At 36.8% G+C, this 19,129-nt stretch overlaps 1 protein-coding gene across 9 annotated transcripts in view; it reads right to left on the bottom strand.

Annotated features, from left to right (window-relative positions):
- Positions 1–19,129, bottom strand: part of LOC114275129 (lysine--tRNA ligase, chloroplastic/mitochondrial) — a 49,750-nt gene that overhangs the window by 1,286 nt on the left and 29,335 nt on the right. Inside the window, exons 6-13 of one of the 9 annotated variants that reach the window (XM_082910814.1) lie at positions 17,819–17,887; positions 16,619–16,726; positions 14,846–14,938; positions 14,595–14,699; positions 10,389–10,595; positions 10,088–10,182; positions 4,099–4,189; positions 5–186 (exon numbers count right to left, since the gene is read on the bottom strand). In XM_082910814.1, the coding sequence (XP_082766940.1) occupies positions 5–186; positions 4,099–4,189; positions 10,088–10,182; positions 10,389–10,595; positions 14,595–14,699; positions 14,846–14,938; positions 16,619–16,726; positions 17,819–17,887 (950 nt within the window). Of the gene's footprint in view, positions 1–4; positions 187–3,600; positions 4,028–4,098; positions 4,190–10,087; positions 10,183–10,388; positions 10,596–14,594; positions 14,700–14,845; positions 14,939–16,618; positions 16,727–17,818; positions 17,888–19,129 lie in introns of those variants that run through there. The other 8 variants (XM_082910812.1, XM_082910820.1, XM_082910819.1 and 5 more) reach the window with 8 other exon arrangements.

Raw genomic sequence — 19,129 nt, 5'->3', positions numbered from 1 at the left:
CAACCTTACCATTCCCGAAGCTGGAGGCATTCCATATTCCAAAGCTGTAAGAAAGTCTTCATCTAGAGTCACTTCGTATGAGTTGTCATCATTTTTTTTCCCTTTCTCATCTGAATCGTTCATTTCAGAAATTGCTGCTGCTCTCCTCTCATTATGCTGCCTCACTTGCTCTTCCAAGCGTCCTCTCTACCATGGTTTAAAATTAACAAAAACTAATTTTCTGCTTCATATTGAAACCAACCTCTCACAAGTTGCAACATATTTCAAAAGTATCACATTTAGCAAAAAAGAAAATTGTCCAACACTCCAACCAACTAACGCACACATTTGAAGCATCACTAATATTACAGTTAACTAGGAAGTACAGGTGTGGGGGTACATTATGGGTACATAAACAGTTTTGGACATGCCGATATGTCAAAACTTTTAAAAAAATGGAAAAAGAAAAAAAAAGATATGGGTACAGTTAGGGTACATCCATAAAAAATACTATAGTTCTGTAATTTCTAGACAAGGTACAAACTAAATTTTAATGCCAAAAATTTAGTTAAGGATCCAATCTACAAATCAAAGTTCAATTGGTCAATCTGAGAGTCAGAGAAAAGAGGAAGCTTAATGGAAATTGTTGAGCGCTGACAATCATCAACCCTAATTGGTCTATCATCGCAGGCAGCGAAAGAAAGAAGCCTAGTCACACAGAGAGAGAGAGACACACACACACACACGAAGATGCTCCATAATTGGGGGGAAGAAATTGAAAATATTTTTAAAATTGGTGATAATTGCAAAAATACATTATACTTTCAAATTTTAATAAAAATAGGTCCAATATATTTATTTAGTGCCCCTATATTTTTTTAAAATTTACATTAATGTTTGACATACCCACAAAAGTACCCGAAAAGCACCCATGCTATACCCAACATTCAAAAATTAAGAAAAAGTATCGATGCGTATTTTGCGTACCCAGTACGCATGCAATTGTACCAGTACGCATACTCTATACTCATATTTATTTTCTGTTGAATATAGAAATTAGAGTCCATAGAATCTTTTTATTTTAGTATTATGTATGTAATCTGTGATTCTGTCAATCACTGATTTAGTATTGTTTCCTTATTTATATCATTATTTCTATCTTCAAACCTATTTGAGTTTGAGGGGAGGTATTATACCTTCAAGCCGCCCCCTCTAATGCACCACTAAAGCCGTCCCCTAACGCACTTTCAAATAAGCCGCTCCTTGGCGCACTCAGTCATCTGTTACCATCATTGTTCAGCATCACGTAATAAGTTATGTGTGTGCCACGTTTGTTGGTTCAACATCCAATTCTCTACATCAGACCAGCATGACCCTTTTAAACTGTCTCGACATTGATTCCGGTTAATCTCTACAACGGTTCGACATGACTCCTTAAACTGTCCCGACATTGATTCCGGTTAGCTCCTACAACAGTCCGGCATGACCTCGTAAACTATCCCGACCAGTGTTTTTAAAGGCTCAAGGCACACTAAGGCGCTGAAGGTCTCTCGGGGCCTAGGCGCAAGGCGAGGCGAGAGGCAAGGCGCGGGCTTTATTGAAGTAAGGCGCACAATCTTAGTAAAAAATAAAAAAATTAACATAGACTAATCTAATTTTGGAAAATAAGAATCAGAATCAGAATCTAATTTTGAAAAATATGAATTAATTTTAGTTTATTAGAATTAGAATCTAATTTTAGAAAATAAGAATCAGAATCAGAATCTAATTTTGAAAAATATGAATTAATTTTAGTTAATTAGAATAAGAATCTAATTTTGGAAAATAAGAGTCAGAATCAGAATCTAATTTTGGAAAATAGTTTTAGTTAATTAATCAGAATCAGAATCTATTTTTTTTCCCCAACAGATAAAGGAAAAAAAAAAAAAAAGACTAGTAGAACATTGTATTAATTAATTATTTGTGAATAATTATTTATTTGTAATTTTTTTCAGTGTATTTTTTTTAGTTAATTAATCAGAATCAAAATCTATTTTTTTCCCCTAACAGATAAGGGAAAAAAAAATGAAAAAAAAAGAAGGCATAATAATCTATTTCAATAATATATTTTTTTTAGTCTATTTTTTTTAGTTAATTATTTTGTATTTGTATTTGTATTTTTTTTTTTTTTTTGTTTCTAATAGACTCAAAGGCATAATTGGAAAAAAAAAAAAAAAAAAAAAAAAAAAGGAGGCAAAATAGAGACGACACAGCCAAAAGAAGAAGAAGAAGGAGGAGAAAGAGAGTCAGAGTCAGAGTCAGAGTCGAAGAAGAAGAAGAAGAAGTCGAAGAAGTCAAAGCCGAAGAAAAAAAAAAAAACAAAAAACAAAACCCAGTCGATCAGCCCAGTCGAAGAGGAGAAGAAGAAGAAGAAGAAGAAGAAGAAGAAGATGGCGAAGCATACCAGTGAAGTCGAAGAAGTCGAGCAGTCCAATTGAAGTCGCAGTCCAAGGCGAGACGAGAGATGAAGAGACGACACAGGTTAGGGTTCATTTCAGTCGTATTTGGGCCATATTGTACATGAGTTGTAATCCTCTGTGGTTAAGAGCCATTCAAAACACACCCCGCAGCCGTTAGATCAGATCTGTGGTTAAGAGCCATTCGAAAAATCAAGCGTGCCTAGTCGTGTGCCTTGCGCCTCTGTCGACTGGTTCAAGTCGCGTCTAAGGCGTGCGCCTAACTCAACTCGCCTCGCCTGGGACCTGTCCAGGCGCAAACCATGCGCTTCACTTCACCTTGCGCCTAGGCGCGCTTTTCACAACACTGATCCCGACATTGATTGCGGTCAGTTCCTACAACAGTCCAGCGTGACCTCAAGCTATCCCGACATTAGTTCCAACTAGTTTCTACAACGGTCTGGCACGACCATAAGCTATCTCCCGACATTAGCTCCGGCCTCTGATGCCGACCAGAGTCTTGTTGGTTGTTGAAAAAAGTGTTTCTTGGCTATAGATGCTTTGGTAGGTCTTCTAGGGCAGTTCAATCCCTATTTTTTTTCACTTTTTAGGGTGTGATACTGATGTATTAAGCACTTTTTTAGCCTCTTTTATTTAGTGGACTACCAGATTTGTTCGGTAACATTTATTTGGACTAGCCGTTGACTTTTTTCCGACTTTTTCCAGTCATCCATTGGCAAGCTGCAATTGTTGAATATCTTCACACCAGCTTGAGAGGGAGTATTGAATATAGAAATTAGAGTACATAAAATCTTTTTATTTTTAGTATTATGTATATAATCTGTAATTGTGTCAATCATTGATTTAGTATTGTTTCCTTACTTATATCATTTCCTAAATTGTATCATGAATCTATTATATATGGCCTCCACCTCATACATAGGTAAGCCAAATAATTCTTTTCATTCTTTTTTTACTGCAGCAATAGCTACTAAATTCAATAGACAGAAAGGTTGTGGCCATCACCAACAAAAGATAATTTATACTACACCCAACTGCTCTTGTATTTAAACTCTTCATCAAAACATCAACTCCACAACATTTTCTGATTGTACTCTATAAAAACATCATACCGATAAACCTTTCATGGATGATTTGTTTCAGTGAAGACTAGCTCTTGGATACATTTTTCAAAAAAACATATATCTTCTTTTATTTTGCAAACTAAAAGAAAGTGACAGTAAAGAAAACAGGAGACCTTCCATAAATCCACCACTATCCCATCACAATGGGAAAAGGCAATTTACAGCAATCATGGTATTGAAGAAATACAAGTCTGCTGTTTAAGGTTCAAGGGAAGAGCATTCCAAATCTTAAAGTCCATTAATAAAAGAATTCAGCATTGCGCTAAGAAGACCATCAGTGATTCAGTAGGCCAAAACAGAACAAGAACCTTGGCACTACACTTTTCAAGTTGGCTTGTTTTGATTTTCACGAAATGGTTTTTGATGGATATAATATAACCGCATTATCCTGTCTCAACCCAGCCCGACCAACACCCTTTTATTATTGAATAGCCAAAACCAAGAAATTCATCCTGAAAAGTTCGTCACCTGTTTTACAGTTACTCAAGACGTGATAATTACAGATAGTTGTGAGATTCAAAAATTCTGTTGATGCTTACCTGATCCACAGGGTCAGTTAGTTCAGAGAATGCATTTGCCAGTTCTCGACCACAAATAAATAATTCAAACCTCTCAGTCAGCCCTGCATGCCTAGATTTGAAGGAATGGCGGTGAGATAAAAAGGCATGCTGTTTCAAATATGCATGACATGCTTCAGCATTTGCATTATGTTCTACAAAAACAGAAAATGCATAAAATAAACTGACAAATTGAAGAAAAAAGAAAGAAAGAAAAAAAGGTCCAATGGTTATGGACCATACAACAGGGGTAGCCCTCCCTTACAAATTGAATATTGATCACAGACGAACTCATCTCAAGAAAATATTTTGAAGATGTTATATCTCCATAATCGAGATGCCTGATAATTCAACTCATAAAGGCTACCCCATCCTTCTTAGAAAAAAGAAGAGAAACAGAAAAAAGAAAAAAAGAATGCAATGAACATAACAGATAATCTGGGCCATATGACACATACATTTGTCATATGAAAAATGTTTGGGAGCTCTATATCGGGAGCACTAAAGGAGCTCTAGAGAGTGGGTTCCACTGACTGATGTGATGTTTTGGCCTTAAGTTTTTTTTTTCTTTTTTTTTTTTGAATTTCCACCTCATTAGTGGTCCATTAGTGCTCCCAAATTAGTGGGATGTATCATTGTTGTTGTCATATTTAACAACCCCCTCCCCCCACCGAAGGTAGAAAAAAAAAAAAAAAAAAAAAAAAAAACCACTCTTTTGTATCGAGGGGAATGAATTTCTAGATAAAAACAGAAGAAAGACATTGTCTACCAATTGTCATGGATAATGACTTAAGAAGCACGGACACTTCTATAAAGGAAGTGTGTTGTATCAAATCCGACACTTGCGTCAAACACTGACATTCTTCAAACACTTTCAAAAGCGTGTCTAACATTTCTTCTTCGTGTCTTAATTAAAAAAATCACAATTCATAATATCAGACACCATGCGGACACTTTGTCGACACTTCTTAAGCCCTCCAAATATGTCCTATGCAATGAGTCCTTCATTATAACAATGTTCTGCAAATTTCATAACACAACTTATGAACTCTAAATATGTTACGCAACATTTATTAGATGAATACATAGAACCGAACCAAACCGAACCAAACCAAATCTTAAGTTCCATCAAATGGTGTTGGTTACATGAATATTTTTTCCCCACTCGATTCCATTAGAGGCAATTTGGTTAGTCAAATTAAGAAGATTCATATCTCTATTTACTACACAAGCCCACGTCAATCTAGGTCTACCTCTTCCACTAACACTTCCATCTACCATTACTATATCGCATCTCTTCACTATTGCCTCTGTTAGTCTCCATTGTATATGACCGAACCATCTCAATCTATTCTCTCTCAACTTAATTTCGATTGGTACTGCTCCTACCCATTCACGAATAGACTCATTTCTAACTTTGTTTTTTCTAGTCTTGCCACATCTCCACCTTAGCAACCTCATCTCAGCAACACTCATCTTATCTATATGTTGTTTCTTAGTTGCCCAACATTGCGTTCCATACAACATCGCTGGTCTAATAACCGTTCTATAGAACTTTCTTTTTAGTCTATCGGATACTCGTTTATCGCACAGTACCCCAAATGCACTCCCCCATTTAAGCCACCCCGCCTTAATTCTATATCTCCCCAGCTGTTGTAATAATCGATTCTAGATAACGAAAATATTCACTCTTAAGTAGTTCTTGATTCTCAATGTTCACTTCTCCTCTTTTTCCATTGTGACTATTACTAAAATTACACTCCATGTACTATGTCTTAGTTTAACTTATCCTAAATCCTTTAGATTCAAATGCTTCTCTCCAAGTCTCCAACTTAGTGCCAACTCCTTCTCTAGTCTCATCTACTACACAATATCATCTGCAAAAAGCATATACCATGGCACATCATCCTGGATATTTCTCGTCAACTCATCCATAACAAAAGCAAAAAGATAAAGACTTAAGGTTGATCCTTGATGTAACCGTACAGTAATTGAAAATTCACTCGTTTCTCCAGCCGACGATCTAATAATGGTTACCACACCTTCAAACATATCCCTAATTACATCAATGTAGCCTTTTGTCACCGTTTTCTTCTCTAATACCCACCAGATTATATTCTGAGGCACTCTATCATATGCTTTCTCAATATCAATAAAAATCATATAAATGTTTCTTTTCTTCTCTCTACTTTTCTATTATTCTCCTAAAAAAATAGATCGCTTCCATTGTTGACCTACTATGCATAAATCCAAATTGGTTCTCTAGCACCTCTATTATATCTCGCAATCGACATTCCATCACTCTCTCCCACACTTTCATTATATGACACATCAGCTTTATTCCCCTATAGTTGTTGCAATTCTGGACATCTCCTTATACATCATGTTTGTTACAATGTTTTATAATTGTTTTACATTTTTTAAAATGTGATTGTAAGTAAATAATATTTTAATGTTTAAGTTATGGAATATATAATTTTTAATATAATTAGCACCGTGTTACATACTTTTCATTATCTTTTAATAAATTATTCATATATATAATATGACATGTAATAAATTTATAAAAATATAAAATTTTAACATGTTCCAAGCATATCGTGTCCTATATTTTTTGAAAATCATGTTGGCGTGTCTGTGTTTTTGCAACTTATGACTTTTAATACAAGGAAGAAAAAAAATTGGAAAGAGTGCACAACCTATATGGTGGCTCACAAGTAGGACTTGTTTCTTGACAATTCATAAACATTATTTTGAAAGTGAAAGAGTTTCCTCCATACTTATAGGATTCTGTTAGAAACACACTGACCTAAGAAGAACATTGAAAGGCTTGCTTCCTTTCCACATGGAGCTTTCCATGTGTTACAACTCTCGCCTAGATCCCCTCCCATCAAAAATTCTATCTTCTATAAGGTCTCACTTGCCAAATTCAAGTCTTCATCATAGAAAACCATGTATATATACACACATCATAGTTTTTAAAGGCAAATGCTTAACACAAGGCATAAGCATTTCGAATTTCGGATAGTGTTATACTATCTATCTGGAACATGTTTCCAGTTCAAATCTAGTTATTTCTTGTCTTCCTATTTTCAAAATTTTAGGCTTCATTTGGAACCACATATCTCATGGACATTGGCCCTTGCATGCTAGAAAATGCAGAAATCAGCCATAAAACCTGACTATAGCCTTGTTTCTAGTCAACTTTAGGGTTCACATTTTATCGTTGTCACTGGGGCTTCCAACTAATTACATCACGAACTTGGATAGCACACCAGTAGAGATGGCAATTTGAAACCGGCCCAATGGGGACCCGACCCCCGATCCCGAATTGTGCGGGTTTTTCCCGAAAAATACTCCCGACGGGACGGGGATGGTATTTAAAAATCAATCCCCGAACAGATTCGAGCCGGGGACGGGGATAAGTATCCCAACCCCATACCCGGCCCGGCCCCGTTCCCCGGCCCGGTTTTTCCCCGAATTAAAATTACTAATTTACCCCTAGATATATATATAGACACACATAGTAACCAAACCAAATCCTCATCCAGTTGTCTTCCGTCTCTCTCTCTCTACCCCCTCTACTCTCTCTCTCTCTAGCCTTGTTCACGACGTCGATCATCGCCACTGTCGGCGTCGCGGCTTCGCGATCGGCCTCCTCCGTCGTTCACAGCCACAGATCGGCCTCCTCTGTCGTTCATCGCCACTGTCGGCATCACGATCGGCCTCCTCCGTCGTTCACAGCGTCGTTCACAGCCACAGATCTGCCTCCTCCGCCGATCGGCCTCCTCCGTCGCTCATCGCCACTGTCGGCGTCGCGATCGGCCTCCTCTCTCTCTCTCTCTCTTACACAGATACACAGATCTGTATGTTACATATACCGATCTATTTTTTTTGATGTTGATTCTATATGTTACATATACAGATCAGTATGTATCTCTGTGACTGGCTGGAACATTATATATATATATATATATTTGTTGTTGAAGAAAAAAAAGATAGTGAAACAGATCATGAACCATGAATCTTCGGTTGCCCTCTTTCTCTCTCTCTCTCTGTCTCTCTCTATATATATATATATATTTGTTGTTGAAGAACATTTTTTTTTTTTTAAGTCATACATATTTGCTGTTGTTGTTGATGATTGTGGTGTGTTGAAGAACAGATCATGAACCATGAAGCCTCCATTCTACAGAATTTTTTTTTTTTTTTTTGGTTGTGTGTTGAACAGATCTGTCGGGGATGTTTCGAGGTCGGGGAAACCCGATCCCCGTTAGGGGATGGGGGTGGGGGAGGTGAGGGGTTCCCCGTCGGGATCGGGGACGGGGACGGGGATTTTTCTACCTTCGGGGATCGGGGACGGGGAGTGTCATCCCCGGCCCCGCCCCGGCCCGTTGCCATTCCTACGCACCAGCTACACCCTAAGAAGCATAGACACAATATGTAAAATAAATAATTTTATATATTTATTTTATGTCATAAATAATTATATTTAAATTAAATATAATAATTTTTAAAATCTACTGAAGGATAATAAATATAAATTTATATTGTTCAGGGTTTATCATTGGATTCCAATTTTTTTTTTTTCTTTGAACTTGTAATGTGTTTTATGTGTAAGTATTGAGAAGTGTCCAACAAGTGTCGTGTCAATGTTAGACACGGCGTTGGACCTTAGTTGCACAAAGCGGGAGCGAGAGCGGGGGCGGGAGCGAGGAAGCGTGAGCCGATAGAAGTTTCTTAGGTTGGGAGCGCCTTGGGAAGCAGTAATATATATATATATATTTTTTAATACACATTAGAAGTTTTTTTATAAATACTTTTATTTTAATACACATTAATTATTTTATTTATTTATTATATTTTTTAAATAATGTGTTATTGTTAATTTATTTTTATTTTATTTTACATATATGTGTGTTTTTTTTATTAATATGTATAATATATACTCATATATATATATATATATTATATTTGTATGTGTTAATGTTTTTTTATGTAAATATATTATAAAGATTATATATATTAATATTTTTATTTTTTTTATTATATATTTATATTTATATATATGATATATATTAAATAATAATGTGTCAATGTTTTTTATTTTTTTATTTTTTAAATATATATATTTATTTAAAGATTTTATATGCTTTATATATATATATTTTATATTTAGTTAAAGATTTTATATGTTTTATTATCTTATATATATATATATATTTCACTTATATATTAGGTATACATCGTGAAGGCCAGAGAGAAGCAAAGGAGACGAAGGCAAAGACAAAGATGAAGGCAGAGGAGATGATCTGCGAGAGAGAGAGAGAGAGAGAGAGAGGAGACGATCTGCGAGAGAGAGAGAGAAAGACGATCTGCCAGAGAGAGAGGGAAAGACGATCTGCGACAGAGACAAAAAACAGAGAGAGAGAGAGAGAGACGAACTGCGATAGAGACAAAACAGAGAGAGAGAGAGAGACGACCTTCGAAGTGATGAAAGAAGAAGAAAAACGAAGCAAACGACATACCAGACACAACCTTCAGGTTCTTCACTTTCTTTCTCCTCTCTCTCTTTGTTGACCAACAAGCTAGGGTTTTTGTTCTTCTTCACCAACGCTCCCATCTTGGTTAGGATCACGTTTCTCTCTCTACGGAAACGCGATTCCTACACGTTTCTTTCTAAGAAACGCAGAATTGCGTTTCTTACGAAGATTCGTCACCTGTTAGGACGATTCCTGCAACTAAGCGTTGGACACGACATGTTACCTTCTTAGAATTGACTGTACATCTTAGGCTACACCTTTAGTTATAAACAATATTATAGAGAGAGCCTACAAAAAGTTTCAAATTTATAGTTCATCCTAGTTGAAGGTGTAATTTCAAGTTTTTTCTATATTATGATGTATTCAAAGTAACTGTATGCATGGCAAGTAGTAAACAGCCAAACAATTTCCTGGAAAAGATTCCGTACCTTCGGTGTGGTTTGGCCAGAGGAGATATCTCAATTGGGTAGTCCAAGACAAATGTAGGCTGCAGCAACTTTGGTTCTACCTCAATCTCAAAAACCTGGATAAATGATGCAAAATTAAAATTTTAGTAAGACCATATGGAAGAGATGTACAAGAATAAAAAGAAAGAAAAAGCATATCGAAAACACTTAAACGGAAGCAAATGGTGTTTAATATTATGGAGCCAGTAGCCCCATCTACGATACTAACCAAGCACACTTCAAAATTAAAACTGAATCTGGAAAAAAATAAATGCAGATTAACCTCATTAAGCACGTGGCCAACAGATGGGCATGATTCAATAGAACATTTGTCTTTATTTTCAAGGCCAGCACCAAGTGTCTTAATAGTAATTTCTTTAGCAGCTCTAAGATCATTGCCCAACTCAATGAAATCAATCCCAGTGACTTCTTTGACAAGATTGTGCATGGTGTCCCTCCTCCAAGGTCGTTCTAAACATATTTCTACTCCCTGCATGGAGCATTAGAGATTGAACAGATTTCTTACGTTTCTTGGAAAATGCTAAGTTTAAGACAATCAAAATCTTCAAAACCATTCTATAAAATAACTAGAAGAGAATATATGACATTTTAACACAATTTAAGCGCATGTCCAACTAACACAAATTTTCCTACAGCCATCCAGTGCCCAAATGTCGATGCTTAGAGACAATTCAACTCAAGTCACTTTGCAAAAGCAATTTTGAAATGAGAGAGGTAATGCCTAGTAAAACTTCCAGTAACTCAATTAAGGTAAGAAACAGCACTTAAATCTACTCCTTTGTGGCTGGATAATATTGCCACAAATCAATGAAGCAACTTAGCATACTCATTTACCCAAAAAATACATAAACTTGCCCAAAGAAACTCAACATACACAATGCTACATGTTAGGATCAAGCGCTTGCCATCTCACCAAAACCCATAGGTAGTGGTGAAGGCGCAACTTTATTTCTTTAAAGGATACAGCGCCAAGTACCACAAGTCGACTGTGACTCGACCTTAGCCCGGACCTCCGCCACAGCAGGATGTTGGCCCCAACCTAGGCCAACCCCCCCTCCCCCCAAAGCACCTGCCCGCCAAGCAGCATGCCCTCCAAGGGAATCAAACTTGAGACCTCGCTCTGATACCAATTGTATGATCAAGCGCTTGTCATCTCACCAAAACTCATAGGTAATGGTGAAGGCGCAACTTTATTTCTTTAAAAGGTACAGAGCCACAAGTTGACTGTGACTCGGTGTTAAAATCCACCTACTCTCCACCTACTTCACCCACTTAAACCTACTCCACTAAACCTAACCCACTACACCACTACCACCTCACCTACTCCACTAAACCTAACCCACTACACCACTACCACCTCTACTTCACCTACTCCTTACCTACTACACACTCACCCTCTTCTATATATAGGAATCATGAATCATTGTAATAAATATCAACATATCAATCAATAATACATAAATTTTTACATGGTATCAGAGCAAGGTTAAGACCTTAGTATTTCTCGCTTCACCGGCGGGCGGCAACCTCGCCTTGGCCGCCCGCCGGACCTCAACCTATTCCGCTTATTTTTCTACACATACCTTGACTTCTTCAACATTTTCTTACACCCCTCCTCCGCTATGTCGGCGGCGGCACCCGCATCATCGTCTAGCCTCTATCGCCGTTCACCTCGCCTCTCACGTATCCGTGGTTGTACTCTTACTCGTCGTCGTCGTTGGCGTTTCTGGCGCTGCTTTTCTGCTCGTCACTGCTGTTTTTTTCCCGATTTGCTCTCTCTCTCTTAGCCATGGATTTGGGTGTGGGGTGTAGAGCTGTGGCTCTGTTGTTGGTAGCCATGTTTGCTGGCTTGAAGTTTTCAATGGCAGCAGTGTACAAGGTTGGGGACTCCGCTGGTTGAACCATCATTGGGAATATTGATTACAAGGCCTGGGCTGCTTCCAAGACGTTTCATGTTGGAGATGTCATCATTTTCGAATACAATTTTCAATGTCACGTGTTGCAAATGCCCCACAAAGAATACCAAGCCTGCAGAAGTGTAAGACAGTAACATGCATCTTCACATACAGCTTGGGTAATGTGTAACTGTCAAAAGCACAAGCTTCTTGGACATCCCTCTCTCTCTCTCTCCATGGACCCAACATCATCATCATGCACCCACTCTATCTCCCTCTCTCTCATCTTTTCCCACTTTCAAACCCACTTTAATCATATCTCTCCTTTCTCTTAATTTATTTCATCCACGTTCTTTCACCCTTTTCTTTTATTTTAATATATATATATATATATATTTTATTATAATATATTTTCCCTATCCCTTGTTAGTAAGCATCACCCGTTTTCCATTCTCTTATTATTATTTATTTTATATTCCACAAAAAAAAAAATCACACTGCTGTTTTTTCTTATCACCCATCCACAAATATTTTTCTCTATTTTCTTTATCCATTATTTTCTTTTATTTTATTTTTCTTATTAAACAAAACAACACCACAAAATAACACCAACAACATTCCACAACCTTGTCATTTTATTCATATCAGGGGATCAACCCCGATCACACTTTTACATCAAAAAAAAAAAAAAAACAAAACAAAACTACCACAGCCACAGTGGGATTTTTCTTCTCTACTCAGCCGCCGGTCTTTTCTTCTTGCCTCCGTCCTGGGTGGTCCTTGCCGGTGTTGCCTCCGTGCTTCCTAGACCACCAAGCAAGTTGCCTCCTCCCTGCTCCTCTACTACAGCATATGGTGGACCTCCAAATCGGAACATCACGGTGGCCTTCCGCTTCAGCTCCTTGTTTTCTGTCTTAGCACACTTATCTCTGCTCGCGCATCCTTATACATGCGTTGGAGCAGAGCCAGCTGGGAGTTTAACTGTTGCACCTCATTTGTCCTGCTTTGCAGCCGGTGCGACAAGTTTGTGACCGCAGTCATGGTTTCCACACATGACTTCAGAGTATACTGATTGGCCTCAATATCAGTTTGTACCGCCATTTTTTGCTCCACCGACCGCATCGGAAAGTTCAACGGAGCAAAACCAGAGGTGTTTGGTTGAGATTCACTGGCCACCGCACCAGTTATTTCTCTTGTGGACTCGTTCAGTTCTGGAAAGAGCGTGAGCAGACCACGGGAAGAGGAGGCTATGTTCTGGGTAGCTGAACGGGAAGAAGAAACCATGTTTTTGGGTTGCTGAGTGTTTCAGAGAAGGGTTGGTTACAGAATGTTACAGAGAACGAAGAGGTTTCAACTGGTTTGTTATGCTTCCAAGCCTCAGACTTCACTTTGGTTTATAAAGACAGAGACGACGAGGCCGACACGCGCTCTGTCAATCACGTGCATCGCCGCGTGTCAGGCGCCCCTTTTGATGGCTCGACGCTTTCTGTCGGGCACGCCTTTTTATGGATTGGGCACGCCTTTTGATGGCACGCCTTTTGAAAGGTTGGGCACGCCTTTTGAGGGTGCGACTTTTTAAGGGTCCGACAAGACTCTATAAACTGTCCCGACATTGATTCCGGTTAGCTCCTTTATGGGTCCGACAAGACTCTGTAAACTGTCCCGACATTGATTCCGGTTAGCTCCTTTATGGGTCCGACAATACTCTGTAAACTGTCCCGACATTGATTCCGGTTAGCTCCTTCATGGGTCCGACAAGACTCTGTAAACTGTCCCGACATTGATTCCGGTTAGCTCCTTTATGGGTCCGACAAGACTCTGTAAACTGTCCCGACATTGATTCCGGTTAGTTTCTACAAGGGTCCAGCAAGACTCTGTAAACTGTCACAACAACTGTCAGAACATTGTCTGCTACAACGGTCCGACATGACCCCATAAACTGTCTTCTACATCGGTCTGACACCGCCATCCAGTGTCCTCTACACCGTTATGACACCACCATACAGTGTCCTCTACATGGTTTTGACACCCCCATACAGTGTCCTCTACAACGTTATGACACCACCATCCAGTGTCTTCACCAATGGTCTGACACGACCATACAGTGTCTCTTATCCTCTTTTATTTTTATGTATTTTCTTGTTTTGTTACTCTCTCCAAACTCAAGTTGGTTAGTTCCTATCCCCCTTGAGTTTGCGGGGGGCTATTAAAATCCACCTACTCTCCACCTACTTCACCCACTTAAACCTACTCCACTAAACCTAACCCACTACACCACTACCACCTCACCTACTCCACTAAACCTAACCCACTACACCACTACCACCTCTACTTCACCTACTCCTTACCTACTACACACTCACCCTCTTCTATATATAGGAATCATGAATCATTGTAATAAATATCAACATATCAATCAATAATACATAAATTTTTACACTCGGTGTCACCCAAGACCTCTACCACAACAGGATGTTGGCCCAAACCCAGGCCAACACTACAGAATCTTAAGCCAATTAAATTGACCTCCTCCCTCCTATCAGAAAATCAAAAAGATAAACAAACATTTTTACCTGATAATCAATGGTAAGCTTCCCATGGACTGCAAGAGAACATTGAATCACAATTTCTTCTGCCATGTTCATCATGCTTTGGTAGTCTGAATATGCTTCGTACATCTAAGTTCAAGCTAAGAAAACTACTAATCAATGCTCATTTTAGTCAACATTTATAACTATAGTTGCAGCCAACAAGAAGGATCATGCAAATAAACATTAACTCAACATGTTTACCAAAAAAAAAAAGCAAAATATGGAGATATTACCTCTATAGTGGTAAATTCCGGATTATGACGAGTTGAAATGCCTTCATTTCTGAAGATCCGGCCCATCTCATATACTTTTTCAAATCCCCCCACCTGTCATTTGCAATTTGTGCTACTTAAGACATGAATTTTGCATGGAAAATATGCAAGTCTGACACAACCAAAAAACAGTATTTTATTTTATTATTAATTACAAAAAAAACTTTTACACTTCATTTAGATTGATGGTTTAGGAGAGAAAGTGAAGAATTTAGTTAAAATCTTGTTTGGAGGGGTTATGAGGGGAAAGAGTACAAACATTTTAAGCACTTCACTTCCCCTCCAAAATTGGGAGGAAATGGTAGTAAAGTATTTCTCATAATAATTATATTAAAATATCTAGTTAAGTATATTTATCATTAATTTAAATATTATCTAACCAAACAAAAGGAAGGAGACTTCCTCTCCCTTTTCTTCTCCTTCCTTTCCTTCCCCTCACTTTCTCTCCCATCAATCCAAACAGTGTGTTAATCTTTTACTAGATGGTTACAGTACCAGCAGTGATATCAATTATACATCCGAAGCTGTTCAGCAGGTTAGAAGAAAGGAGGAAAAAAAAGAGTCCATAAAATGAGTAGGCAAATCGACAAAGCAAGGTGGATGAATTGCAAGCAGAAACAATGCGACTAGTAAAACAAGCTTTTATGGGGACTCTAAATAGGAAATCAACAAGGATAAAGATATTAAGTACATAGGTCATATTCCTATAAGACTAGAAAAATACCAGTAAGAAACAAATGTTTTAACATACAAGCACTCTTGTATTTTTTTTATTTTTAGTTTTATTTTAGACAATTGAGATGCAAAGCTCCCAAAAAAAAGTAAATTGAGTAGAAGGATAAGGAGGAAAGGGGACTTTACTGAAGTGAGTGGGAAAGGAATGAGAATAAAGCAAGAGAATCCTTTCAAAAGAGGCAAAACAAGACACAAAAATAATAAAATAAAGAGTAAGCACTGGATGTGCATGCATGAGAGAGAGGGACTTAAGAAAAAAAAAAAGAATCCGCCTAAATGACCTCAACTGTGCAGTCATGAATAAAGGTGAGGCAGAAACCTCCCCACAAAAAAACACAAAATAAGCCATACTTAGCACAAAAATACAATTAAATTTATAAAATAATTTTAAGAACATAAACATGTATTTTGTACATGTCTACATACACAGAGAGAGAGAGATTATGAAAAAAAAAAGGTCTAATATATAGCAAACCACTTCAACAGAGAAGAACCCCCTTGACTAGAAAATAAAATAAATAAAGGACTAGAAGACAAGTAGAAAAGGAGCTACAGCCTAGATAAAGCAAAGTGATGGAAATTTTTTGACAAATGAATAAATAGTTGAGATAAAAATTTGCTGAGTTTAATAGTCAGAAAAAGATCTTCTCCAGACCAAGAGAAAGTGATCATTCTATTTGACTTTGTTTCAAGGTGTATGTCTAATATTGAGGACAAACTGCTGCAGTTTGCTAGATGAATAGGCTAGACATGCTACTATGCTTTATGGGATCTTGGATATTCTTATGTCCAGAGATCAGCTAATTAAAAGGAAAATTTAAATACTTCGTAAAAAATTCTAGCTATACATATTACATAGGAGACAAAATTGTTTCAAAATAACTAAGTTGCATTGCTTGCCAAACCAACCATTCAATATTGAACTGCTGAGAATACTTCAATGGAATTTATTGATATTCAGTATACGAAAAAGCAAAAGTAAAATACGTGAAACCTCACCAGCATTCTCTTTAAATGGAGCTCAGTTGCAATTCTCAAATAAAGATCTCTCCCAAGAGAATTATGGTATGTAACAAATGGCCTAGCCTCAGCTCCACCAGCTGCTCCCTAGTAGATCCAACAAATTAAAAACCAAATAACAGATACAAAAAAATCCTTCTGCTTTAATATATTGATATTTCATACACATGCATGCATAGATGAGGGGAGATAATGGAAGAGATGCATTAAAGCAATTAAGATAACATTTCAGGAAATACATAAAATTATTTGCATCACAAAAGAAAAAAGGATCAAGTAATATTTCTGCACAGCCTTGAAAAATGGATCACGTAATATTTCTACACAGCCTGATCAAGAAACAGAGACATTTAACGAGCAAACAAAAACCTTACTCTCAATTCGGTAAATCGTAAGTTTACTCATTCAATTGCTTTTACATCTCAAGTTATTAGTTCCCATGTTTGCTACTAGTACTACACAAAGAAAAGAGAACTATTTCATGGATACTTACAAAAAAAGACAGCACAATGTCACGGCCTTGGTTATTTCCAAGCACTCCATGCAGCACTTAGTCACTCACAAACTTTGCTAGTGATACTAAGTCATCCTAACTCTTAAGCTCACAAGAAAGAAAGCTAGTTTACACAAGAGTTTAAGAGAATGCACTCGTATTGCTCTTAGAGAGAATTTAAACTCTTGGTTGGATGTGAAGTGGATTGCAAGGCAAATGAGTCTTCACCCCTTTTATAGGTAACCTAGCCTTCTAGGAACTATCTAGAATGTACAATTAATATGATGTGTGGAATCTTCTCGGAGCCTTCCACAACCTTACAAGAATTATCTAGAACCTATTCCAAATCTTTCCGTACACATTCTAGAATTATGTACAAGTATCCCCCGTCCTCTCAAGTCTTCCAGGAGGTTAAGGAATCTTCCATTAGCCTCTATACCTCTAGCCTTCTTCTAGTGGGGACTTTGTTTAGGCAACTTGGTGGGATGTGACAAGAAGCTTAGTTAATTTAAAAGGTCAATTTAAAAGCACTTTTCAGAAAGACCATGTTCAGCATTTAAATGTATTTAGGGACTCAAACCACACATTTTTAGCGAGACACAAACATATAAGATGAAACAAAAGAATAATTTATCAAAATTAAAATTTGCAATGTCATAACCCCAATACAAGAGTTATTCACAAACCTGTAAAACTGGTGTTTCAATTTCGACAAAGCCTAATGATTCCACCGTCTTCCGTATCTCTGATACAATCTACTAACAAGAACATAAATTAGCAAACTAATCTTTTAAGCATAAGAGAGAATTTTCAGTGTAGGAAAGGAAGGGAAAAACATTATGTAGACTAACAGACATGGACGACTGAGCACTCCAGAACAAGGTCAAAAAGTCCCAATCAAATTTTGAGAATATCAATTTTTCTTTTTTTAGTTCAAGTTTTAATTTTGGGAATACCAATTCCTCTTTCTTTTAGTTCACTTTTAACCCATACTACACATCCATATAAGCATTTTCATCTTAGCTACTCTCATTTTATGAACTTGATGTTTCTTAGTTGCCCAACGTTCTATCTCGTAAAGTATCGTTAGCCTTATAGTTGCTCTAAAAAAATTTCCTTTCAATTTGTTAGCATTAATCAATCACGTGTAATATTTTAAGACACACTCCTCCACTTGAGCCAACCTACTTTGATTCTATAGATTATGTGATCTTCAACTTCACTCATATTAATAATCAAACCTAGGTAATAAAAAATGTTCACTATTTGTTATCTCCTAGTTTTCGATGTTCACTTCTGGTTTTCGATGTTCACTTCATTATTTCTACTTCTACTATCACCAAAATTATATTACATATTACAGTTTTATTTCTATTAATTTTAAACCCTTTGGACTCTAGTGTTTCTCTCGATAACATACAATATGGCAATGTTCTAAAACCCAGACCATTGATCAAATCGAAAAAGGGACCAAATCAAGGGTCACTCACTAGTTCAACCATCATGTCAGGCAAAATCAAACTCTAATATAAATATATTAAAATTATACAAATAAAAAACATAAGTATTTCTTCTTCTGTTTTGATAAATAAATAAAAAACATATGTACTAAGATACATTCATTTAAATTATTTTTATAGTTTAAAATACATATATTATTTATATTGATTATTTAGGGGGAAAATTTTAATCATGCTTTGTGTTTGAAAAAAAAAATGCAGTGAATGCAATAAATGTAATCACTTTGTTTTGTTTAGTTTTTGAAAATTGTTTTCGAGTTTTTTGGTTTTTCAAATTTTTTTTGTCTTTAATATTAAAAAAATTATATTGTAGTCAAATTTTTTTTTTAAAACTTTTTAGATGCACCTAATCAAGATGAACTTAAAAAATAAAATATTTGTAAAGAAATCTAATAAAAGTGATCCAAATGCGCCTAATCATATGTTTAGTGAATTTTTTTGAAATTTTTTCACAAATATTTTACTTTTTAAGTGCAC

This window comes from Camellia sinensis, unplaced genomic scaffold (genome assembly GCF_055761805.1).
Source record: "Camellia sinensis isolate YWXY unplaced genomic scaffold, ASM5576180v1 Unanchor1, whole genome shotgun sequence".
NCBI lineage: Eukaryota > Viridiplantae > Streptophyta > Magnoliopsida > Ericales > Theaceae > Camellia > Camellia sinensis.
The sequence above is the reverse complement of the archived record's forward strand: the minus strand, read 5'-3'. Positions and strand labels throughout refer to the sequence as shown.